Source organism: Phyllostomus discolor, chromosome 7 (genome assembly GCF_004126475.2).
Source record: "Phyllostomus discolor isolate MPI-MPIP mPhyDis1 chromosome 7, mPhyDis1.pri.v3, whole genome shotgun sequence".
In the NCBI taxonomy this organism is placed as follows: Eukaryota; Metazoa; Chordata; class Mammalia; order Chiroptera; family Phyllostomidae; genus Phyllostomus; species Phyllostomus discolor.
The window spans coordinates 88,685,874-88,711,220 of record NC_040909.2 but is presented as its reverse complement, the minus strand read 5'-3'; the positions used below and the strand labels follow the sequence as shown (position 1 = coordinate 88,711,220).

Below are 25,347 nucleotides of genomic sequence, written 5' to 3'. Positions count from 1 at the left end.
GTACTTGAACAACAATAAAACATTGGATGAAAAATTGAAGAAAAAAATTTTAAAAGCACTTAGCAAAGTAGAAATAAGAGAATTTTCTTTAAAATATATATATATATTTAAATATATATATATATATATTTATTTATTTATTTATTTATTTATTTATTTCTAGAGAGAGGAAATGAAGGAAACCTCAATGGAAGGAAACCTTCTTGAGCAACCCCTATGGGGGACCTGGCCTGCAACCCAGGCATGTGCCCTGACTGGGAATCAAGCTGGTGACACTTTGGTTTGAAGGCCAGTACTCAATCTACTGAGCCACACCAGCCAGAGCTAAAGATAGGGGCAACAAGAGACAAGAAGTTAGTTAACTACAGGGGAATTCCCCTGAGATTGTCAGCTGATTTCTGAAAAGAAACTTTGCAGGCTAGAAGGGATTGGCAAGAAATATTCAAAGTGATGAAAAATCTATAGTCAAGATTGCTCTACTCAGCAAAGATATTTAGAATTGAAGGGCAGTTAAAGAGCTTTCCAGACAAGGAAAAACTAAAGTTCATCATTACCAATCCCTTATTATATGAAATGTTAAAAGGATGTGTTTAAGAAAAAGATCAAACTTAATAAAATGGCTATCAATACATATTTATTAGCAATTGAATAAAAGACAAAGAAAACAGGAACAGAGAATCATGTGTAAAAAGAGTGTTCTGATGGTTGCCAAATGGGGTGGGGTTGTTGGTGAATGGCTCAAGAGGTGAGGGTGTTAAGATGTACAAATAGGGCAGGTTCTCTTACATCAACCACCTAAGAGGCAGGCTGTAAGAAGCAACAACTTCCCTTCTTCCTCAGCTACCCGCTCAGTGGCCACAAAGCAGCAACCACACATGTGCATCTCCATCCATGTTGGGCAGGTTGGTGTCCAGATTGGCAATGTCTGCTGGGACATGGCATCCAGCCCAGTGGCCAGATGCCAAGTGACAAGACCGTTGGAGGGGGAGATGACTCATTCAACACCAGTTGAGACAGTCGCTGGCAAGCATGTGCCCAGGGCAGTGTTTGTAGACCTGGAACTCACAGTCGTTGATAAAGTTCACGCTGGTACATACCACCAGCTCTTCCACCCTGAGCAGCTGATCACGGGAAAGGAAGATGCTGCCAATAACTACGCCTGTGGACACTATACCACTGGCAAGATCATTGACCTCGTCCTGGACCAAATTTGGAAACTGGCTGAACAGTGCACAGGTCTTCAGGGCTTCTTGGTTTTCCACAGCTTTGGCGGGGGAACTGGTTCTGGGTTCACCTCCCTGCTGATGGAGCGTCTGTCAGTTACGGCAAGAAGTCCAAGCTGGAGTTCTCCCTTTACCCAGCACTGCCCTTGCCCCGTCCCATGTTTCCACAGCTGTAGTGAAGCCTTGTAGCTCCATCCTCACCACCCACCACTCTGGAGCACTCTGATTTTGCCTTCATGGCTGACAATGAGGCCATGTATGACCAGATTGTGTCTTCCACCACTGCTTCTCTCAGGTTTGATGGAGCCCTGAATGCTCTGACCGAATTCCAGACCAACCTGGTGCCCTATCCCTGCATCCACTTCCCTCTGGCCACATAGACCCCTGTCATCTCTGCTGAGAAAACCTACCATGAACAGCTTTCTGTAGCAGAGATCACCAATGTGTGCTTTGAGCCAGCAAACCAGATGGTGAAATGTGACCCTAGTCATGGTAAAAGACGTCAGTGCTGCCATTGCCACCATCAGAACCAAACATACCATCCAGTTTGTGGACTGTGCCCCACTGGCTTCAAAGTTGGCATTAATTACCAGCCTTCCTCTGTGGTGAGCGACACCACAGCTATTGCTGAGGCCTGGGCTCACCTGGACAAGTTTGACCTGATGTACACCAAGCGTGCCTTTGTCCACTGGTATGTGGGTGAAGGCATGGAGGAAGGAGAGTTTTCTGAGGCCTGTGAGGTCATGGGTGTTCTAGAGGAGGATTATGCGGAGGTTGGCAGGGATTCTTCTGAAGGAAAGGGTGAGGAAAAAGGAGAGGAATACTAAGTTAAAATGTCACAATGGTGTTGCTTTTACAGGGAAACTTATTGTTTTAAACATTGACAAGTTGCCATCTGATCAGTTAATTTGTATGTAGTAGTGTATACTCATATACAATTACTGGCCTATGCTTTAAAACATGATCCTTTGTTACAGACCCAACCAGTTCATTTCTGATGGGTTTGAATAAAGTATTCCCTGTCTTAAAAAATAAAAAGTACAAATAGGTAGTCACAGAATAGCCACAGGGATGTAAAATACATATAGGAAGTGGAATAGCCAAAGAACCTAAGCACGATGCATGGACATGAATAATGGTGTGAGGATTGACTGAGGTAGTGGGGTTACTAGGTGGAAGGTGAGGCAAAGGGGGAACAATTGGGACAACTGTAATAACACAATAAAATATAACTTAAAAAATAATGAAACATTGAACAAAAGGTATTATAGTGCAAAATTTTTGTAGCTGCTTCTGGTGCAGCTTGCTCCCTCTCTCCTTCCTCCCCCTTCCTACTCATCAAACTCCAGCAGGAACTCGACACTGCCCTTCAAATGTTGTTTGAAAGTTAGCCACAGGCAGAGTCCGGATTGTATACCTCACCCCCTTTCTTCTCTTAAAAATCCAGTCCAGGGCTGCTAACCATGTTTGTTTTTTCTTTGCAGTTGTTTATTACAGTCAAGACCAAGTTCAATTCACATTGAAGGTTATTTTTAGTTCTTTTTATGGTTCATCACTTTAAAAAATGATTTTGGAGATAGAGGGAATGAGAGAAATATCAATTTGTTGTTCCATTTATGCATTCATTGGTTGATTCATTATAGGTGCCCTGACTGGGGATCAAACTCACTACCTTGGTGTATCAGGACGATGGTCTATCCAACTGAACTACCCAACCAAGACCTTATCAGTTTACTTTTTTGCCTTGCTGCTTTCCTAAAGACACCATTTTTCTTAGCCTGGTGGTAGTGGGGCAAGGGCATTCTAAATTAGCAAAGTATCTAATCTTTACTGCACATACTTTTTTTCAGGTTAGGTTTAGCAACGCTGGCCCCTTTGCTGCACATACTCTTTTTTTCAGGTTAGGTTTAGCAACCCTGGCCCATTTGCACCTCTGGGAATGTATACAGTATAGTTTAAAAGACTGATTTTGTCTGATCAAAATGGCTTTATTCAGTAAACATTCCTGTAATCAAATTATACTTTAAAATGTTTAAATTCCATCTAGTTTTGTTTCATTCTTTGTGTTTCAAATGTCCCACAGCTGGGATATAAGTGCTTTCGTTTAGTAACAGGATTAGAAGAATTTTTCACCATTTCCTATTGGCTACATAATAGTTAAAAATACCTTTCAGTCTGATTTTAAAAAAATGTGTTAACCAGAATTTGATTATGTGGAAACGTATCTCATAATAAAATTTCTTAGATTTTCAAAAAAGTAACAGTTGAATGAAATTCACACTCTCAGACTGCCTAAAATACTTACAGGTGACAGTCTTATTTTTGTGTATTAAACACTGTCAAGAGCTAGACTTTGAGGGATGGAGAGATGCCCACATAATGTTATGACTTACCAAATATTTAGCACTGTGTCCTCTCCCTGAATAGCTAGATGACAATGAAGAATAGGGAGATTATAACTCTGGGACAGAAATCAATCAACTAAGAGAACAAGAGCATAGTACATCACAGAAACAAGAATACAACACAGAAAGTACATATAACTTTCATGTTATATGAAACACAGGACAGTTGGGTCTGAGTGTGGATTGAGAAATGGGAGGTAACTGAAGATGAAACTATTCACTAGGTTTATTTAGGGCCTCATGGAAGCCTTATTTTCCCCTGAAAAAACTGTGTGTGTGTGTGAATAATCTTATCACAAAAGCGCTACTGGATGGGTAAGAGTAAACTTTTGAGACAAGGGGATGTGAACAGTTCTTATCCTTCCCTAGAAACCATCTTTATAACAATATCATTTCAATTTAGAAGTGACATTAAGAAAAACATTCAATACAACTCATTCAGAGCTCAAAAGAAAAGGTCACCAAGAGAGTAGTCAATCAAGTGCAGCCAGAGGATACTATATCATTTCCAATAGAGGTGAAATTAATTTGAAAAAAGTTACCATTATATAAACTTAAACTGGATCACATTTCTAAAAACTGCTACACTTAATCAGACATGAGTTATCAAAAGTATAAGAACCTACCAGTTTATCTGAAACAGCTAGTTGTACAGGCAAGTTTGTTCTAAACAACTATATTTTAAGGTGAAATATGATGCTGTGAGCACATAACATTGCAAAGAGATAGAAAAATATTGACACTTTGGTCCATTTTTTTTAATACTAAGAAAAAATAGAATATTTAGACATTCAATAAACACATTCCAGATGAAATAAATTCTATGGAAAGAGAGAGAAACTGAGCAACTCAGTTTCCCATGGAAGACTTCAAAGGACTTTTTTTGTCTAGCACTAAAATTCTGGGGATTTGTATGGAAATACAAACATTAAGCATACCTAAATAAACATAAGTTAAGATAGAGCACACAATTCAATAAATAACCATAAAATGAGCTACCATGTCACCTGTGAACAAACTTCAATGGAATCTTGGGAACAGAAGACAGATTTCACCTGATTTTCAACTTTAATTTTTAATAATTTTGTCAATACCCAAATAGTATTATAATATTAGCAGTACTTAAACAGAAATTAAGCCATCATTTACACAGGGATAAATAGTTCCATTAAAAATTTATTGAATTGCAAATTAGAATATGTTAAGTAGAGAATAAATCTCCAAAAAAATATCTGGCAAGTTCCTGGATGTCTAAGTGTATGTCAACAGTATTGGACTGTTTAAATTACTAGAAGCTAAGAATATGAAGTATGTCAAATTTTCAATAAAAATATTGTTAAAAGATCATATTTGCTAATAAATTAGATTTATATAGTTGGTAATTTCAAAATAAAACCTGAGTTGTAAATGCCACCTATCCCCAACCCATCTCATATCCCATTTTCTTTTATACCACTGTGTCTCAACCTTTAATGAACATACATATTCTTTGAGGATCTCGTTGTGGTGCAGTTTTTGATGCAGTAAGTCTGTGATGGGGTCTGGAGTCTACAGTTCTAACAAGCGACAGATGGAGCTGATGCTGGGTTTTGGACTACACTTTTAATTAGCAAGATGACCCAATATGTAGTGAGGGCAACTTTTGGCCTGATGACTGTGTGATTTTATAATTTCAGGCTATAATGTTATGGAATCAATCATAGCAACCAAAAATGATCACAAAAAGTTCTTGGAAGAAAATAATGTTTCTGTTAGGTGACAACTTAAAGTATACCAAATTGGCAGTGTTTCCATTTGTCTGACAATGACACCTTTGATTTTTAAAACATGAGATACCTGGCTATTTAAGTCAGGAGCACCTTTTCCCCTTAGACTGGCAAATAAAAAAACAACAACAGCCAATGCAACAACAGTTGTCTGGTATGAATGCCCTGTCTTGAACCATAAATGTTAAGGTCATATAACAGAGTTGCATCTTATTGTTCATGTTGCATAATAAGATTGCATCTGATTGGTTAATTCTTAGTACCTGAAATTCTTAAATACAAGAATAGGCACCTGATAATTTAAAAAGTCACTTTGGAGCAAAAAGGGTAGGTAATTACTATTCTTTTTTTTTCTGTAAATGAATCAAAATTTTACCTAATTTTTGTCAGGCCAGCAAAAAATATATATTTTTGGTATGCTGCAGAATTTTAGTAATTAGTTTATGTGCCAGGAGATGAAAAAGGTTGAAAATTGCTTTATTACAGTATAAGTCAGAACACTGAGTTCTTGTAACTTTAAAAAATAGTTACTATACCTTGAGACTCTCCTCCAGTTAATTCAAGTCCAGAAAATTCAAGTATACCGCAAAGTGTACACTGCAAAAACACTGTTAAAAACTTTAATGGTAAACTGTCCATATAAATTACTCATAAACCTGCTTTAAGCTATTCCATCTCCTCCTCCTCTTTCAACAAATAAATGCTGCTTTTTGTTCTGTCTTATTGCTAAGCAGCGTGTAATACCCAGGGCCCCTCCCTTTAAAAATCGAACAAAATTATCTCCGACTAAAGGACCCAATGCAAAAAGGTGGGTTTCTTTAACACATTCATAGGTATATGCATCTATTTCCACAGGATTACCCTTACAAGTGATTGGCTGACTTGAGTTATGGCCCAGGTAACAGCCTTGCTCCTTCAGAAAAGACAGATTAGGATGAGAACCTATCAATACTGCTGCTGCAGAAAGTTTAAATATTTTCTTCAATCCAGAGACGTTCTGAACGATGCATTTCATATTTGACTTAAAGGAGAGCACATGGTGCTCAGGAAAACTGGTATAGTCAGATAAAAGATCTGAGTCTGCAGAGTCAGCTGCAGAATATGACCGAGTACACATCATATGATAGACCTTATGGTATTCTGGATACAGCTTTTTAGGAAGCTGTTTGAAAATTAAACTTGGATCAGTTACTCGTCTGCGAAACACATGAATCACAGGGATGTTACTGTTGTAAGCACACAGTACTGCATCAGCTGCAGTAAGTCCAGAACCTACAATTAACACTGGGTCCTCTTTGCCATGTAGCTTTCCTTTGCTTACAGCTGCTCCAAATTCAGGCACTGAATGAAACACAAAAGGAAAATCTTCCCCTTCAATCTCCAGATGGGCAGGAGAATCCGATGTTCCAGTTGCCAGAGCTACATTCTCAGCAAAGAGACAGAAGGGAACATGAGAACCATCTGCTATTCGCTGATAACCCTGGATCTCCCAGTTTCTCTTGATCAACTTGGAGTTCTCGATCTGTAAATGCTGTGCTGAAATAGCTCTGTTGTGACCACCATTGTCATCCTGATCTCTGTAGAGCCTTGACACAGAGGTAATGTAAGTATTTTCTCTGAAATTCTTCTCAAGACCCATGACTTTTACATAGTGCTTATAGTAGCAAGCTACTTCCTCTGGCATAACTCGATCCCCTTTTAGGTTTCTGGAAAAGGAAAAGGAAAAATATCCTAGGAGAAAAAGTACTTTTAGTTCCCATGATTATTACTTTTCCATCTAGTAAGCTATAACATCTTTTTAATTCCTCTGAACTGACTTAGCTATAAATTATCCTAACATCTTACCAAAAACACCTTTTCTTTTTAGTTAAAAAGAGGAAGCCCTGTGAGGGCAGAGACTGTATGTAATACATGTCTGTCTCTCCAATGTCTTTCATAGTGCCTTTTCGGATTCTGCCTTTATCAATAAACTTTTAGTAAATAAATGAAGGGATTAGAATGTGGATATATGAAAATAAGACTATTTTGTAGCCTATGTCATAATTGTAATGTACGTAATTCAGTCTATAACTATACTATTCAGTCTATGTCTATACTTTAAGTAAGTGGTTTTCAAGCAGTGTGCTGCAAGAATTTTTAAAAAAGGTTTTCTTATTTACTTTTCTAGAGAGAGGGGAAGGGAGGGAGAGAGAAAAACATCACTGTGTAAGAGAAACATCAATCAGCTGCCCCTTGCATGTCCCCAACTGGGGACCTTGCCCACGTCTCAGGCATGTGCTCCAAATGGGAATCGAACCAGCAACCTTTTGGCTTACAGGCAGCTGCTCAATCCACTGAGCCACACCAGCCAGAGCTGCAAGAATTTTTAAACCATTCAATGCCTAAGTATTTAGTCAGGGCACTGACCTCTTCTTCCTTAGACTGTCAAATAAAAAATGAAAACAGCCAACACAACAATAGCCATTTGGTGTGAATAATCCAAATTATACCTATTTTTTGTCAGAATGGCAGAAATTTAGTAATTAGTTTATGTGTGCCATTAGATAAAAAAGGTTCAAAATCACTGTGTAAAGTATAGACTAAATTATTTGGGTTGCAATCGTTGAAATATTCCAGATCTAATTGTAATATATATACTTCAGAAAAGATAATATATACCACCCAGAAACAATTTTTAGTAAGTTGCTTTCTATTTTCCTAATGACCAAAAGTAAGTCAGATCAGTCTTTTGCGAACAAAATCATCTTATGCCTAAGTAAATAATATGACATTTCTGTGTTTTCCTACTCATAAAGAGATACATAAATAAAATATCTTTATGAAGAAAGTACATTAGTGCATCCTTTATTTTCCAGTTGAAATTTAAAGCAATGGGCATTAACACCCCTAAACCCCTAAACATTGTACCGTAATCAGAGATAAGTAGCAGGAAAAACAAACCAAATCACCTGAAGTTTAATGACCATAATAATAGAATGTATTAACTTTCAGTTTTTATAGGAACCCTATGTAGTAGTTACTTCTATCTCCATTTTACAGACTAGGAAATTGATGGCTAGTTTAAGTTATGTGATCAGGGTCACACAAGTTATTGAGTCAATCTCTAGAGATCTAAGAGGCTTCCTTCTCTTAACATGATGCAAAGGTAGGAACTAAAGATATTTATCGTAAGATTCATTCTCACATATTTATTCTATACACAAGATCACCAAACTGAGAAGGAAAAACACTTTGTACATAAGTCACGAAGCTTTCCTTTCTTTTACTCACATCACAAAGAGAAGGATGTTGAGCAGTTTCACTTGTGGACTTATGAAAATGAGGAACTTGTACAACTTGCCTGATTTTGAAACTTTATTATTTCAAACCCATATAAAATTCTTTTTTAAAAAACGCAAAAGGAATATTTGAGAGGTTTAATCTCCATTACTCATCTTGGTCTAAATTTGCTCTCCTTAAATCTTGTCAAATTAAGGATAATTTCTGAGGATTAAAATGGTTTCTGTCTATCAGGAAGTTAAGCATTCAAATGTTACAGCCCTGTTCTAACAAAGGTTTAGTAACTTCCTGCTTTCATTTACTGTTTTGTGAGAAGTCAGATTAGCGTATAGAGTACAGTCTCTGTTTTAGTAATTTCTATCTATTATTTACTATCCTTGAAAATCACAGAACTTTTCAAATCTTCTTAAATTTTGGGTTCTTTCCCCCAAAATAAACTTGTATTTTTTCAAGTTGAGATTTCTTCTTAGTTATTCATTCAGACTTTCTTATTAAATATTTAACTCTATACCCAAGTAGCCAATCACACCCTCAATTCTAGTTTATAACTGTACACACTCTTCTAGTCTGAAAGTCAAACACTATAGGTATGTACCACTGAAATATGCACCTGTGGATTTATAGATCCATTCATAAAAATAAATAAGTGTGAAAAGGATATGTGGGTGAATTAGAAAGTAACTAAACACAGTGGTTGAACAGGACTGGATAAAGGCATGATTAATAGAGAAATCAGGAACCCATCTACAGATAAGCCATTCCTTACCCCTGTGCTCTGTCTATACATCTCTAAGTAGCAACTAGCTGACAATCACTGCTGCAAACAGGCTTTTATTTGAGAGACAGATATTTTACTATTCATTTAAGACAGGATCACAAATATTTTGGAAGTTTGCTGACACACTCTTCCCATTGTACACCAAAGTACTTTAATAATTTGATCTTTACCTTCTTTGCTGGTTTACCCAGTCTTTAAATTTAAGCCCAGGTAGCTCCATCCAATTTCCAAAGCTGATTGTCAACATGGAGCCTTCCATACTCTATTTGAATAAAAAATGGTACAATCAAAAAACACATTTAAGCAGTAACAAGTTTTTTGTTTGTTCATTTTTTTTGAACCAAAGCCATTTATTTACTAGAAGAGTCTGATAAGGAGAACTCAAAGAAGTCCTAAATCGCTGTATAGATTACCTCTCAAAAGTTTATTCCAACAAACTTTCAAAATAATACTTTCATCACTTGGTAGTTGTCTATTTATATTCCTTCTTTCTTATAGTTATAACATTTACAAGACCAATGTACAAAATTACCCAATGCCTACACAATGTTGATCACATTGGCTTATAATCAAACATAATTCAGATATAGAATATCATGTTGGAGAAACAAATCAGTATTGTCACTTTTTAAACAAAAGGAAAAGAGTTCATTAATTTCCACACTTTAGATGTCTTTTCATTTTAATATTATTAGATTTTTTAAATGGGCGATACAACAGCCTTCTCTCTCCCCTTACCACCCCATCAATTCTAACTGTAAAGTCCTAAACTGATTTGGATATAGGCAGCATTTCCTTCTAGAACTAGCAAAAGCAGGCAGTGGTTGCCTGATTAAGAATAGATTCATTGTTACTGCCAATGATACCTTTAAGAAAGTGGAGCCCTTCAGCTTGCATGTCCTACTTTTGCTTTGCTCAGTACAAAGCTAAAAAAGCCCAAGGTCAACAGCACCTGTTCCAGGTGGCTTCAGTTTCTTTCATTCAACCAACTATTTCGGGCCATGGCTTCTTTTCTCTTAACTCTCTTGCCCTGTGTCTACACAGCCCAGTTTTGGAAATGGGACTTATTATTATTGGCTAACATTTATCAAAACTTACTATGTGCCAGGCCTTATGAAGCCTATTATTTGTGACACAGATCACCAAAATGATAAAATGCAGCAAGCTGCCACTGCTTTGAGGTGGCCTGGGCCTAGGAATAGGATCAGAAGAGCAGGATGGAAAACTGGGATCATCAGAAATGGGAGCTGTGTAAGAATATTCTATGTAGTCCTGGCTGATGTAGCTCAGTGGATTGAGCGCTTGCCTGTGAACCAAAGAGTCAGCAGTTCGATTCCCAGTCAGGGCACATGCCTGGGTTGCGGGCCAGTCCCCCGTGGAGGGGCATGTGAGAAGCAACCACACATTGATGTTTCTCTTCCTCTCTTTCTCTCCCTTCCCCTCTGTTTAAAAATAAAATAAATAAAATCTTAAAAAAAACAAAAGAATATTGTATGTAAGACACTATGTGGACCACACGAGTATCTCGTCTGAAACTCAAAACCCTTAAGGCATTAATATTTCACTTTCTGTCAACAATCTCTAAACTTTATTCACACTGCCCCATTGTTCCAATTGGTTATGAGCCCTAGTCCTGTGATCTCTTCATTTTTCTCCCAATTGGCTTTCTTTTTTTCCTGATGCAATCTATATTCTCTGAGTGCCTGCTGTCATGGACATGCAGTGTATTAAGGGATGCAAATGCAACCTGCGAAGTACTGTAGAAGCATAGAGAGAGTATTTCCTAAAGGACACAAGGACTTTGAGGAGTGCCATATTAGAAAGGGAGACTATTCCAGGCAGAACAAACAAATTATGTGACTGTCTATTAATAAAAAGTTTAGCCTTGTGCAGAAAAATATTAACAGATGTAGGTAGTGTTAGCCCTGCACATTACTAAGAAAGGTCTGTGTTCAAAACTAGCCCCTAGGAGACAACCCTCTATCCTTGGGATATTCTATCTGATAAAGAGTTTTTTCTGCATGCCAGAAGCCATGGGCCATGCTGTACCAGTGTGACCATGGCATATGTGATTTATGGTGAACACTGCTATTTGCTATGGGAGCAGGGCCAGTCACATGGGTGCTGCTGACCTTTATGACTGGGGGTAAGGCCCCGGATAAATGCCTGGATTGCCAATGCATGGATGGATATCCCTAACTGGCTGTTCACTTGATAAAGAAATGTAAACAGCTTTTAGACATATAACTCTGCACTAATATAGTCCATATCCAATTGAAGTTTGTACTCAGGATTTGATATTCAGTGTTAAAATTTCTGTCAAGTATGTACTTCACAACATAGCACATTTTTTAAACATTGTACAACAAATGCGTACTCTCTACACACCAGATACTACACTGACTGCTAAGGACACAGGGATGAACAATAATTGTTAGTTGCTGCTCCCCTAAAGAAATGCAGTGAATCTTAATGTTATCAGTACGTCTAGTCTGATATGGACTAACTGTATCACCGCCCAATTCTAGGGGAAACCTTAACTCCCATGTGGATGGTATTTGGAGGTGGGTCCTTTGGAGGTCATTAGGCCAAGATGAGGTCACGTGAGGGTGGTGCCCTCATGACAGGATTAGTGGCTTTATAAAGTAGGAAGACAGAGATCATGCTCTCTTTTGCTATATGAGAACACAGCAAGAAAGCAGCTATCTGCAAGTTTGGAAAAGAGCCCTCACCATGAACTGAATACACTGGCACCTTGATCCTGAATACTGCAGCTTCTAAACTGTGAGAAATAAGTATTGCTGTTTAGCCACTGGTCTATGAATAGTTTGTTATAGATGACCAACCCGACTAATGTAATTTAATTATTTTACAATACATTTTTTATTTAAGATCTTGAAAATAAATGTAAAAAAGATATGGATAGATATGAGATAGTGTGTAATTTATTCTAAAATGAATAAAATTACTATGTAAAAATATTAAAAATATTTTCTATATAATTATAAAATAGTACACAGAATGCTTAATTTAAGACTATTGTAATCAAATTTGACTAACCATATTTAACTGAACGGGAGTAAAATTCCAGATAAAAAATTCAGGTGAACATCATATATAACATTATATCATAGTGTTTAAGAATCAAAATTATCTTATTAAGATATATATAATAACTCACATACACTAGAATGCTAAGAAAAGTATACTCACATGCCAAGCTCCACCAGGTGGACCTTTACCAAGTACTAAGTGAGGGGATATAATGATGTTGCTCCAATTTCCAATGCAAAACAGATGGATAGTCCATACCCAAAGTCAGCATCTGGATGAAAGAAGTGTGTCAAAAAGTACTGCAACTGGATTGGATGATCGGCCCTCAAGACCTTCAGACAAGTATTCTAAGTCCTGAATGGAAATTTTTTTAAAAAGAAAGAAAAAGATAGAATTTGGAAAAAACAAAAACACAAACCAACACTATCATAAAGTGAAGGCCATTACTCTACTCCAGTATTTCCCAGATAGTGTGCTATAAAACACTCATGTTCCTTGACATCTTAGTAAGTTCTCTGATCAAATAAATATGGAAAAGGTTGGGTTACAACAAATCTAACCAGATCATTTTAATGCAAAACTTGAAGATGCCTTTAATATGCTAATATGCCTTAATATGTCTATAGTGACACTGCAATATAAAAGACAGCACTTTCCAAACTTATTTGAGCACAGAGTATCTATTAAAACTTTATCAGGAAATCGTTTGGGAAATTCTGCTCTTATCAATTCAGGAAAATAAACAGAAGTAACTCAGCAGAATGTATTTATAAATCTAAAATAAAAATGATAGAAAGTGTTATTAGAAGAAACGATTTTCAATTAAGAAACAATGCTTATATAAGTACAACTAATCTTGGTTTAGTATAAAAAAACTTAAAACACTGATAAAAAATAATACCTGATCTACAATGGAAAGATGTCTTGCTTCTTGTAATTTACCATGTAAGATTGTATTTGGATGTATTGCTTCTGATGATAAATATGGTCTGTAGCCTGATAACATATAAGAAAGGCAGATCCCTGAGGGTCCATTTCCTATTTAAAAACAGAAAAATGTGAAGAGGCTGTATCATGCATGAATACTCCTATTCCTTGGCTTTCCTCCCTCATCAGTTCTGCCTTCTCTAAACTCTGAAGACCAAGCATTAAAAAGAATTATAACTTTTGTCTTCATTCCTGGTTTTTCTGGGAGCCGTTTTTAGTCAAAACTTCAACTCTTTATGCTGACTCCCAAAATGAGATCTAGATCTCTAGGCCACCTCTTCCCTCAAAATATACCCCACATTTCCACATGCTGCTAATTTACTCCACCTGATAGACCCACTAATAACTTAATCAAAATATGTTCAAAAGCAAATTCATGAATTCATTCATTTAGGTACCCTCTCCTTCTAAACAAAATCCCTTCTCAACATATGGTACTAGCACAGTCCTAAGTTAATCAGCCCTGGCTGGTATGGCTCATGGACAGAGTGCTGGCTTGTGAACCAAGGGGTTACCTGTTTGTTTCCCAGTCAGGGCACATGCCTGGGTTGTAAGGCTGGGTCCCCAGTGGGTGGCCCACGAGGGGCAGCCATGCACTGGTGTTTCTCTCTCTTCCTTTTTCCCTCCCTTCTCCTCTCTTTAAAAATAAATAAATAAAATCTAAAAAAATTGAAAAAAAAATCTAAGTTAATCAGGTAGGTTCTGGTTCTAAATCTATTTTGTCATCTATATCCATTCCATTGTCTTTGCTATGCTCACTCCTATATTCTCACTCAGAAGACATATTCTTCATCCATAAATTCACCTACTCCAAAATCATTTCACGTTCAGATGAGTCTGTGCAACACATGGTCTTCAGCATGTTACTCCCTCTATTCTAAAGGCCTTAACTGCTTGTTTCTGACTACCCAGTGCTATGTTCTAGTCTCAACCATCTTTCCAGTCCCATCTCGTAATACTGCTTTCCTATATTTTCATAAACTTTAACTAAAACCAAACTAGATTTTTTTCATTGGGCTACTTCCATTTCTGAAGTTCCTTTAGTCTGGGTTGTCTGTTCTCCATTATCCACATCCATCAAAAATTTAATCCAAATAGGACAACTGCTAGCCATAGGGAAAAAAAAAAATCCTGTTCTTTGCTTAATATTTTGTCCCAAATAAGCTCAAAGATGTAAACATGAAAGTAAAATCATAAGAATGTTAGTAACGTGGGTAATATTATTTACACTTACAATGCTGGAGCATGACATAACACTCAAAAGACAGCCCTGACTGGTATGCCTCAGTGGGTTGGGTACCATCCCACAAACTCAAAGTCACAGGTTTGATTTGTGATCAGGGCACATGTCTGGGGTTTGGGCCAGGTCCCTGGTTGGGGACGTGTGAGAGGCAACTGATTAATGTTTCTCTTGTGTTATCAATGTTTTTTTCCCTCTCTTTCTCCCTTTCTTCCCCTCTCTAAAAATAAATAAAATCCTAAAAAAAAAAAAAAACCCTTAAAAACAGAGAGTAAAATAAGCCTTTTGCCTTCATCCAAGTTATCAACTAAGGACAAGTAATGGGAATTCAGATCTGAGGCAAACAGCTAATTTCCTTGAATCAAAAAAGAAAAACTCAAGAAAAATCTTAGTATCAATAGATACAGAAAAAGGATTTGACAAAATCCAACACCTATTCATGATAAAACTCTAAGCAAACTACAAATAGAGAGGAACTGCCTCAGCTTGAAAAAGAATATCTACAAAAAGCTTACAAATAACATCATCTTAATGGAGAAAAACTAGGTGCTTTCCCTTTAAGACCATTCCCACTCAACAGACACCCTGAAGGAACACTTGGATAACCCTATTAAGAAAAATAAATAAAAGGTATACTGATTGGGGAGAAATAAATAAAACTGTCTTTGTTCACAATGCCACGATTATCTATGTAGAAACTCCCAAAGAACTGACAAACCACCGCTCCCCAAACCTCCTGGTACTACTAGGCAACCAGGGCAAGGTTGCAAAATACAAAGTTAATATACAGAAGCCAACTGCTATTCTATATATCAGCAATGAACAAGTGGAATTTGAAATGCAATTCACAACACTGCTAAAATGTGCACAAAAAAGAAAACTATTTTGATGTAAGATCTATATGAGGAAAACCACAAAACTCTTGATAAAAGAACTCAAAGCATATGTCAACAGATGGAAAGACATTCCATGTTTGTGGATAGGGAGACTCAATCTTGTTAAGACATCAGTTTTTCCCAACTTGACTTACAGATTTAATGAATCCAAATAAAAAATACCAGCAAGTTGCTTTGTGGTTATTTGCAAACTGATTTGAAAGTTTAAATGGAAACTTGGAACCAGAATAACCAACACAATATAGAATAAAATCAAGATTGAAATCATCCAACTTCAAGTCTTACTATAACACTACAGTCAACAAGACTATGGACATAATGAATGGACAAATTAAATGGAACAGAACAGAGAACCCAGAGATAGATCTTCACGAATATAGTTCAACTTATTTTTGACCAAAAAAAAAAAAAAAAAAAAAAGCAAAGGCACTTCTGGCCAAGAGGGAGGCACAGGTAGATACACTGCACCTCCTCGCACAATCAAAAGAAGGACAATAACAAATTAAAAAAAAAACCAAAAACCAGAACTGACAGAAAATCAAACTGTATGGAAGCCTAGCAACCAAGGAGTTAAAAAATAAACATTCATCCACACTGGAAGGAGGAGCTTCCAGTGTGGCTGAATGACCAGGTGGTCCCACATTTGCCTGCAGATAAACAAGGAGAAACAACTGGGGAATGAGACTGACCATACAACCCAGGTTTCCAATGCTGGGAAATAAAGCCTCAAAACCTCTACCTGAAAAAAACCTGTGGGGGTTGTAGAAGCAGGAGAAACACAGAACCTTACAGGAGAGTTTGTTGGAGAGACCTACAGAGTCACAGACTATACGCAAACCCACCAACCCAGGAATCAGCACCAGAAGGGCCCAATTTGCTTGTAGGTAGCAGTGGAAGTGACTGAAAGCCAGCAGAGAGCTGAACAAGTGGCCTTGTTCCTTCTCTAACCACCCCCCAACCATATACAGCTCCATAAAGCAGCACCATGGGTTGCCCTGCACCATCATTGAACACCTAAGATTCCGCCCTTCACTACATAACAGGTACACCCAGACAAAGAAATATGGTCCAAATGGAAGAATAGATCAAAGTTCCAGAAAAAAAAAAGTGACCAAGAGATAGCTAACCTATCAGATGCAGAGTTCAGAATACTGGTAACCAGGAAGCTCACATAGAATTGGTTGAGTATGGTCACACAATAAAGGAAAAAGTGAAGGCTATGCAAAGTGAAATAAAGAAAAATATACAAGGAGCCAACAGTGAAGGGAAGTAAACCAGGACTCACATCAATGATTTACAGCAAAAGGAAGAAATAAACCTTCAACCAGAACATAATGAAGAAAGAAGCACTCAAAAAAACGAGGAGAGGCTTAGGAACCTCCAAGGCAATATTAAACATTCCAATATCTGAATCATAGGGGTGCCAGAAGGAGAAGAGGAAGAGCAAGAAATTGAAAACTTACTTGAAAACATAATGAGGGAGAACTTCCCTAATCTGGCAAAGGAAATAGACTTACAAGAAGTCCAGGAAGCTCAGAGTCCCAAAGAAGTTGGACCCAGGGAAGCACACACCAAGGCACATCATAATTAAGTTACCCAAGATTAAAGAGGAGAGAATCTTAAAAGCAGCAAGAGAAAAGGAGACAGTTACCTACAAAGAAGTTCCCATTCGACTATCAGCTGATTTCTCAAAGAAACCTTACAGGCAAAAAAAGGCTGGAAAGAAGTATTCAAAGCCAAGAAAGTCAAGGACCTACACCCAAGGTTATCTATCTAGCAAAGCTATCATTTAGAATGGAAGGGCAGATAAAGTGCTTCCTAGATAAGGTCCAGTTAAAGGAATTCCTCATCACCAAGTCCTTATTATATGAAATGTTAAAGGGACTTATCTAAGAAAAAGAAGAAGATAAAAAATATGAACACTAAAATGTCAACAAACTCACAGCTAGCAACAACTTAACCTAAAAAATAAAAACCAAAAACGAACTAAGCAAACAACTAGAACAGGAACAGAACCACAGAAATGGAGATCACATGAAGGGTTATGAGCGGAGAAGTGGGGGAATGGCAGAAAAGGTACAGGGAATAAGTAGCATAAATGGTAGGTAGAAAATAATCTTATTTCTAAGGGCAGGTTAAGAATAGTATAGGGACTTCCGGCCAAGATGGAGGCATAGGCAGACACACTGTGCCTCCTCGCAGAACCAAGATAGGGAAAACAACAATTTAAAAACAGAATAACAACCAGAACTGACAGAAAATTGAACTGTATGGAAGTCTGACAACCAAGGAGTTAAAATAGACACGTTCATTCAGACCAGTAGGAGGAGCGGAGTCGGAAAGCCACGCGGAGAGGGGTTGCCCAGCACAAACAGCCTTGGGACTGGGTGCGTAAGACCGCAGCGGGCAGACCCTGGGCATGCAGATGGCGGCTGGCAAAACCCGGCCAAGGGGTGGCAACCGGCAGACCCAGAGAGGCGGCGATTGTGAAGCAAGGCACTGTGGGCAGCCCAGGATCCCAGGGCTGGGAAACAGATCCTTGGGGCACTGATTGAAAACACTTGTGGGGGGTTGAGGTGCAGGGAGAGACCCACAGGGTGCACAAGCCCACCCACACGGGAATCAGCACCAAAAAGGCCCAGTTTGCTTGGGGGAAGCGGCAGAAGGGATTGAAATCAGCAGAGAGTGCAGCAAGCGCCATTGTTTCCTCTCAGACCTGGTCCCCACATAGAGCGTCACAACCCAGCGACTGGGTTGACCCGCCGTGGTGAACACCTAAGGCTCCACCCCTCACACAGAACAGGCACGACCAGACCAAAAAAAAAAAAAAAAAAAAAGAGAGAGAGAGAGAGAGAGAGAGAGAGAGAGAGAGGGAGAGAGAGATGGCTCAAACAGAAGAACAAATGAAAGCCCCATCCTTTTAAGCAATCGAGAGATAGCCAACCTATCATATGCATAGTTCAAAACACTGGTGATCAGAATGCTCAAAGAATTGGTTGAATTTGGTCGCAAATTAGATGAGAAAATGAAGGCCACAGTAAGTGAAATGTAGAAAAATACACAGGGAACCAATAATGATGGAAAGAAAGCTGGGTCCCACATCAATGGAGTGAACCAGAAGGAAGGAAGAAAAAAACCACACAGAAAAGAATGAAGAAATAGGAATTCAAAAAAAATGAGGAGAGGCTTAGGAACCTCCAGGACATCTTGAAATATTCCAACATCCGAAATATAGGGGTACCAGAAGGGGAAAAGGAAGAGCAACAAGTAGAAAGCTTATTTGAATAAATAATAAAGGAGAACTTCCCTAATCGGGCAAAGGAAATAGACTTCCAGGAAGTCCAGGAAGCTCAGAGAGTCCTAAAGAAGTTGGACCCAAGGAGGAACACACCAAGGCATACCATAATTACATTAGCCAAGGTAAAAATGAAAGTGAGAATCCTAGAAGCAGCAAGAGATAAGGAGACAATAACCTACAAAGGACTTCCCATCCTACTGTTAGCTGATTTCTCAAAAGAGACCTTGCAGGCAAGAAGGGGGCTGGAAGGAAGTATTCCAAGTCATGAAAGGCAAGGACCTAAATCCAAGATTGCTCTTTCCAGCAAAGCTGCATTTAGAATGGAAGGGCAGATAAAGTGCTTCTCAGAGAAGGTCAAGTTAAAGGAGTTCATCATCACCAAGCCCTTACTATATGAAATGTTAAAGGGATTTACCTACAAAAAAGAAGATAAAAAACACGTATAGTAAAATGACAGCAAACTCACAATTATTAACAACCACACCTAGAATAAAAACAAGCTAAGGAAACAACTAGAACAGGCACAGAACCACAGAAATGGAGAACACATGGAGGGTTAGCAACAGGGGAGTGGGAGGAGGAGGAAGGAATAAAAGATATGGAGAATAAGTAGCATAGATGGTAGGTAGAAAACAGACAGGGGGAGGGCAAGAATAGTATGGGAAATGTAGAAGCTAAAGAACTTATGACACATGGACATGAACTAGAGGGGTGAATGTGGATGGAGGAGGGTGTGTGGGATAGAGGGGGATGGAGGGGGATAATGGGACAGCTAATAATAGCATAATCAATAAAATATTTTTAAAAAGACAAAAAAAGAGAATAGTATAGGAAATGTAGAAGCCAAAGAACTTTTATGTACGACACATGGACATGAACTAAGGGGGGGGTCAGGTAATGCTGGTGGGAGGGGTGGTGTAGGGCAAAGGGGAGTAAAGGGGGGAAAATGAGACAACTGTAATAGCATAATCAATAAAATATACTTAAAAATGCAAAAAAGCAAAGATAATTCAATGGAGATAAGTCTTTTCAATAAATGGTACTGGAATAAGTGTACATCCACATGCCAAAATATGAATCTTGACACTAACCTTTATCTTTTACAAAAATTAATTCAAAATGTGTCATGGACCTAAACATAAGACATAAGATTATAAAACTTCTAGAAGATAACATAGGAGAAAATGTAGGTGATTTTTGGTTTGGTAAAGAATTTTTAGAACACCAACAGAAGGATCCATGAAAGAAAAAACCGATAAGCAAGACTTCATTAAAATTTAAATATTTCTGCTCTGCAAAAGACATTGTAAGACAATGAGAAGACAAATCAGACTGGGAGAACATATTTGCAAAACATGCATCTGAAAAAACTCTTAAATCTCAACCATAAGGAAACTAACAATCCAATCAATTAAAAAGGTATAAGATCTAGACACCTCAATATACACAGATGGCAAATAAGCATATGAAAAGATACTCAATATCATATATCATTACAGAACTGCAAATTAAAACAGTAAGAGCTCACTACACACCTATCAGATGACTAAAATCCATTAATACTGACACCACCAAATGCTGAAAAAGCTATGGAACAACTGAAACTCTCATTTATACCTGCTAGGAATGCAAAAATGGTACAGTCACTTTGGAAGACAGTTTGACAGTTATTAAAAAATTAAACATAGTCTTACCAGATGATTCAGCAATCACATTCCTCAATATTTACCCAAATGAGTTGAAAACAATGGCCATGCCAAAATCTGCATGTTTATAGGAACTTGACTCATAATTGTCAAAACTTGGAAACAACCAAGATGTCATTCAATTAGTGAATGGATACACAAATTGTGAAACATCCATACTATATAAAACCAATAAAGGAAATTAGTTCTTTATCTATGCTCAGGCTGGTGGCACTATTGCCAACAGTAATGGCTCTGTATACATTGGTTTCACTCATTGGCTAGCTGAGGCCAAATAGGAATAGCCTGTTGGCAGCGGGGAGTGAGGTGGACAGGTAAAGACAGAGGTGGTTTTTGCTTTTCCTGGCTCTCCCAGATAGAACAAGAAGTTAGAGTTCCTTTATTTATTCTAAGATATCAAGGACGAAAAACTAGGGTGGACATATGTTGGAAAATGGTACACGAGGTATAGTCTCCAAGATATCCTGGAAGAGAACCAGTGTAAAAACTCCTCTCTATCCTCTCCCTAACAGGGGAATCTAGTATAGAACTATCTTGCTTTGTTCCTTTCCTTCATTCCTTTACTGAATCTCCCACATGCCAGTCAGAGAGGACTTTTCTCTCCCACCTATTTTGAAACAAAATAAAGGTTGTCATCATACCAGGACACTGTCATATAATCAACACAATTGATAGTATTTTAAAGTAGAGTATCAACCCTTAATGAATGCATGCTGCATTGTAACACAGGACCTAATATCAGATAAATATCTTTGGAGAAAAATTTGGTTATTGGTTGTTTTAAGACATCAAACCTAATAATAGTTTTCAATACAATCCTAAGAACTTGTAACTATGTAACTGTAATTTATAATAGCAGCAAGGATCACAACTATAATTTTAAGAGATAAAATGCAATAACTTACCAATTACTACTACAGGCAAAGTCACTGATGAATCTTCAAGTAAAGAAGTTTCTTCAACTAATGGCATTGCTTTAACTTTTTGCCCCAAATTATCACCAAAATATTGCACTAAGGAATTATAAATTTCTCCTTCGGTTTCAGTGTCACCATACTTTCTTTTTTTAAAAAGTAAACATGGAAAACAAATGAGATAATATAGTCAATATAGCCTTTATAAAAGTCTATCTTTATTTAGATTTTATTTAGGCCAAAAACATTCAGGTTTCATAAAGGAAGAGAATCCTCCTGATTCATGCTTTCAAATTAGTAGCTAAGCTACATGTTAACCTACACCACTTTGAATGTCAGAAATCCTAAACAGCTGCTAATGTCTTTTTACTACTTTACAGGCAAGTCCTACATAACAAACTATCTTTAATGACCAAGGACACAGTACTGTATGAAAATTTTTAATATTCTAAGATCTCCTAGGAATGGGTAGTTTCTCTTTTACTTTTCTCTCATTAATAGAAAATACATTAGAGACAGTATATTTAAAACAAAAGTCACACATACTAGTTTAAGGAAAAGTTACTGTACTTAAATACTATAAATTGTGCATTTTGTTAACTTAGGTTTACACATTATATTAATTCTCAAAGAGATACTGAAATATAGAAGATCTTAATGTTGATTTCCAATCTTTCTTTCCCAATTGCCTTCCTAGAAACTAGCTTTAGCATTCTGACCCACTCATGCAATAAATAGACTAATGTTAAACATCTTTTCACGTGCTTATTGGCCATTTATATACCTTCTTTGAAGAAAGTCAAATTCTTTGCTCATTTTCAAACTGGTTTTCTTTTATTGTTGAGCTTTAAAAATCCTTTATATATTCTGGAGACAAGTCTCTTTTCAGATATGATTTTCAAATATTTTCTTCCATTCTGTAGGTTGCCTATTCACTTTCTTTTGTCTTTTTAATCACATGAGTTTTACATTTTCATCAAGTCCAATTTATTTTTTCTTTTTTTGCTGTGTTTTTGGCATCATATCTAAAATATTAATACCTAATCCAAGGTCAAAAACTTACTCCAATGCTTATTTCTACAAGTTTTACAGTTCTAGTTCTTACAGTAGGTTTTTCATTTATTTTGAGTTAGTTTTGTATATGGTATGAGGCAGGAGTAAAATTTAATTATTTTGCCTCTGGATATTTGTCCTGATACCAGTTGTTGAAGAGACTGTTATTTCCCCTTTGTCTCAGAATATAATGGGAAATCAAGTGACCATAAGGGTAAGGATTTATTCTGGATTCTCAATTGTATTTCATTGATTATATGTTTATCTTTATGCCAGCACCACCATTGTTTCTTGTAGAAAAATCTGAAATCTGGAAGTTGAAATCCTCCAACTTTTTCTTTATCAAGAATGTTTTGGCTATTCTGGGCTCTGTGCAATTCTATATGCTTTTCTGGGGAAAAAAAAAGCAGCTAGGATTTTGATAGGATTTCACTGACTTTGTAGATTTATTCAGAAATACTGCCATCTTAAGTAGAGGGTGGGGCAAAAGTAGGTTTACAGTTGTTCATATGGAAAATAGTAAAATAGTAAAAAAATATAACACAAGAATAAACTGTTTCACATACAACCATAAACCGTTTTGCCTCATCCTATATATCAAGATTTTCAATCCATACAACATGAGATGCCTTTTCATTTACCTCAGCCTTCTTTGTGCTCAGTGATGTTTTGTAGTTTTAAGTGTACAAGTCTTACATGTCTTTTGTTAAAATTATTCCTATATCATTCTTTTTGATGCTGGTATGAATAGAATTAACTGTAATTGCTGGTAGAGCAAACACAAGGCCAATTGGCCACCTTGTATTATATGGCTTGCACCTTGTTTCTACCTGGCAGCTGCGCTAAACTCGCACTTAACTGTTAAGGAGTAGTGACATTTATATGGCCCTAAAGTTACATTCGGCCCTTTGAAGGCAACAAGGAGGCTGATGCAGCCCCCAGTGAAAATGAGTCTGACACCCCTGTACCCCCGTGGTAGAGGGTCTTGCCTTCAGTGTATAAAATCCCTGCACCTGTGAAGCGCAATAAAGAGGTATGCTTGTGTGCTTCTTTAAACAAGTTCAGTGACGAGTAATACTGTAATTTTGAAGAAATAAGCACAAACAGTATTTTTAGGTATGTGTGACAACTGTAACATGAAAATATTTGTGATTTCAAGCAGTGACAAAGTCACAAATATTAGTGCTTGTTGCTTCTATCCATAACTGAATACTAAAGTTAGGTTATTAACGTTTAGTGAAAATACTGCTGTACTTTTCTTTATATCCAAGTTCATGGGCCACTTACATTTTATGAAATACAATTTAAAAACTCTTGATGAGAGTTTTGTACTTGCCAAAAAAGAAAAAAAAAGAGGGCTGTTCACATCATTATTCTGGTACATTGGTACCTGGAAGGCAAGGTCCTCCTGGGTTTTGCAGCCCCGTAAGCAGCTGGAACTAGACCAAGTACACACATTCGCTCTTCTTTATAAGTGTGGCCCTCGTCACCCCGACAACTGTCCTCAGTATTCCAGACTTGCATCTTTCTTAAGTTTCTACAGTATCTATGGCTTCAGATGACGAACGTCTTAGTTAGAACCTACTGTAAACAGATTATCACACTGAAAACTTACTTCCTTACCGCCTTCCACTCAGTAACTTAGCTTACGGCTTTTAAAGAAATAAAAAAAATCTTAGGGTGGTGGACGGTTCTCCACCCTTCCCTAAAACTTTGGTCTGGCTCGGGCCTGTGAATCTCCAGCGCGTGACTGGCGTGGTCCGCGGAATGCAGAGGTGTGAAGGGAGGCCAAGGCATCCCGACGCTCGTCTCGCCCCTCCTGGCCCACGAGACCCCGGCCCGCCTGCCCGGCCGCTCGTCAGTCGCTCCCTGCGTCCATCCGTCTATCCGTCCGTTCCCTCTCGACCCTCCCAGGCGGGGAAGTCACCTGATGTGGTCGGCCAGGAAGCAGAGGCAGCACCACACCGGCTGGGAGCGCGGGCCCCGCCGCCGCCTCCCTCCGCAAGGCTACCCGGCGGGATCCAGGGTCGCGGGGCCCGGCTGATTAACCAGTGGCCCTCAGCACACCGGCGGCCCTCGGCACTTGGCGGACTAGACGCAGCTTCCGCTCCCACCGCGCGGACCGACGCCGTAGGGACGCTTCGGACGCTGCGGTAGGCGGGGCGGCGCGGCGCCTTTTCGCAGGTGCAGGGCCCGGGATTGGCACAGCGGGCGCTGCGAGTGCAGCGAGCCCCGCGGGTCGCGGGGCGGAGCCTGAGAGACTGAGGGTGGGCACTGAGGAGAGATCCGCCCTCCAACGCCACCGCCTGAGCACCTCCTCCAGAGCCGGCGCCCCGTTACCCTGTGTGTGCAGCCCACAGAGTCCTTTGGCTGTGAGAACCACCCGAATCCCGACAGAAGACCCACGGACCTGTCCCGCCCCAGGGAGGGGACAGGCGGGCCCGCAGGCGGTTGGGGGTGGAGTCGGGGAGGGGGCACGGTCGGGGTGGGTCTGCAGGCGGAGGTGGTCTGAAAGCAGTTCCAGGCCAAAGACGGACACAGGGACCCGGGAGGACAGCTGGCGGCGCTCGTTCTCACACAGCTGGCTCTCCCTTCCCAAACCAGTTGTTTTCTCACTTGGAATACAGATGTGTAAGTTTCCCTTTTCAAATATTTTCATTTAAGTTTCCAATTTTGCTGACTGTTGCTCTTAAACAAACTTGCACTAGGCAGGTGTTTCAGACTCTCTGACATTTAAGCCTACAAGAC

The 25,347-nt window shown here is 38.5% G+C and overlaps 1 protein-coding gene and 1 pseudogene across 1 annotated transcript; one reads left to right on the top strand and one right to left on the bottom strand.

Moving 5' to 3' along the window:
* Positions 1–860: 860 nt before the first annotated feature.
* On the top strand, positions 861–2,255 carry LOC114501908 (annotated as a pseudogene).
* Positions 2,256–4,387: 2,132 nt separating this feature from the next.
* OSGIN2 (oxidative stress induced growth inhibitor family member 2) lies at positions 4,388–24,409 on the bottom strand. The gene is given in 9 exon segments (XM_028518577.2): positions 4,388–7,100; positions 9,622–9,713; positions 12,665–12,709; positions 12,711–12,758; positions 12,760–12,783; positions 12,785–12,859; positions 13,407–13,543; positions 21,538–21,692; positions 23,887–24,409. Coding segments are annotated over 8 exon segments (1,533 nt in total). The 5' UTR covers positions 21,605–21,692; positions 23,887–24,409; the 3' UTR covers positions 4,388–6,055.
* Positions 24,410–25,347: the final 938 nt, after the last annotated feature.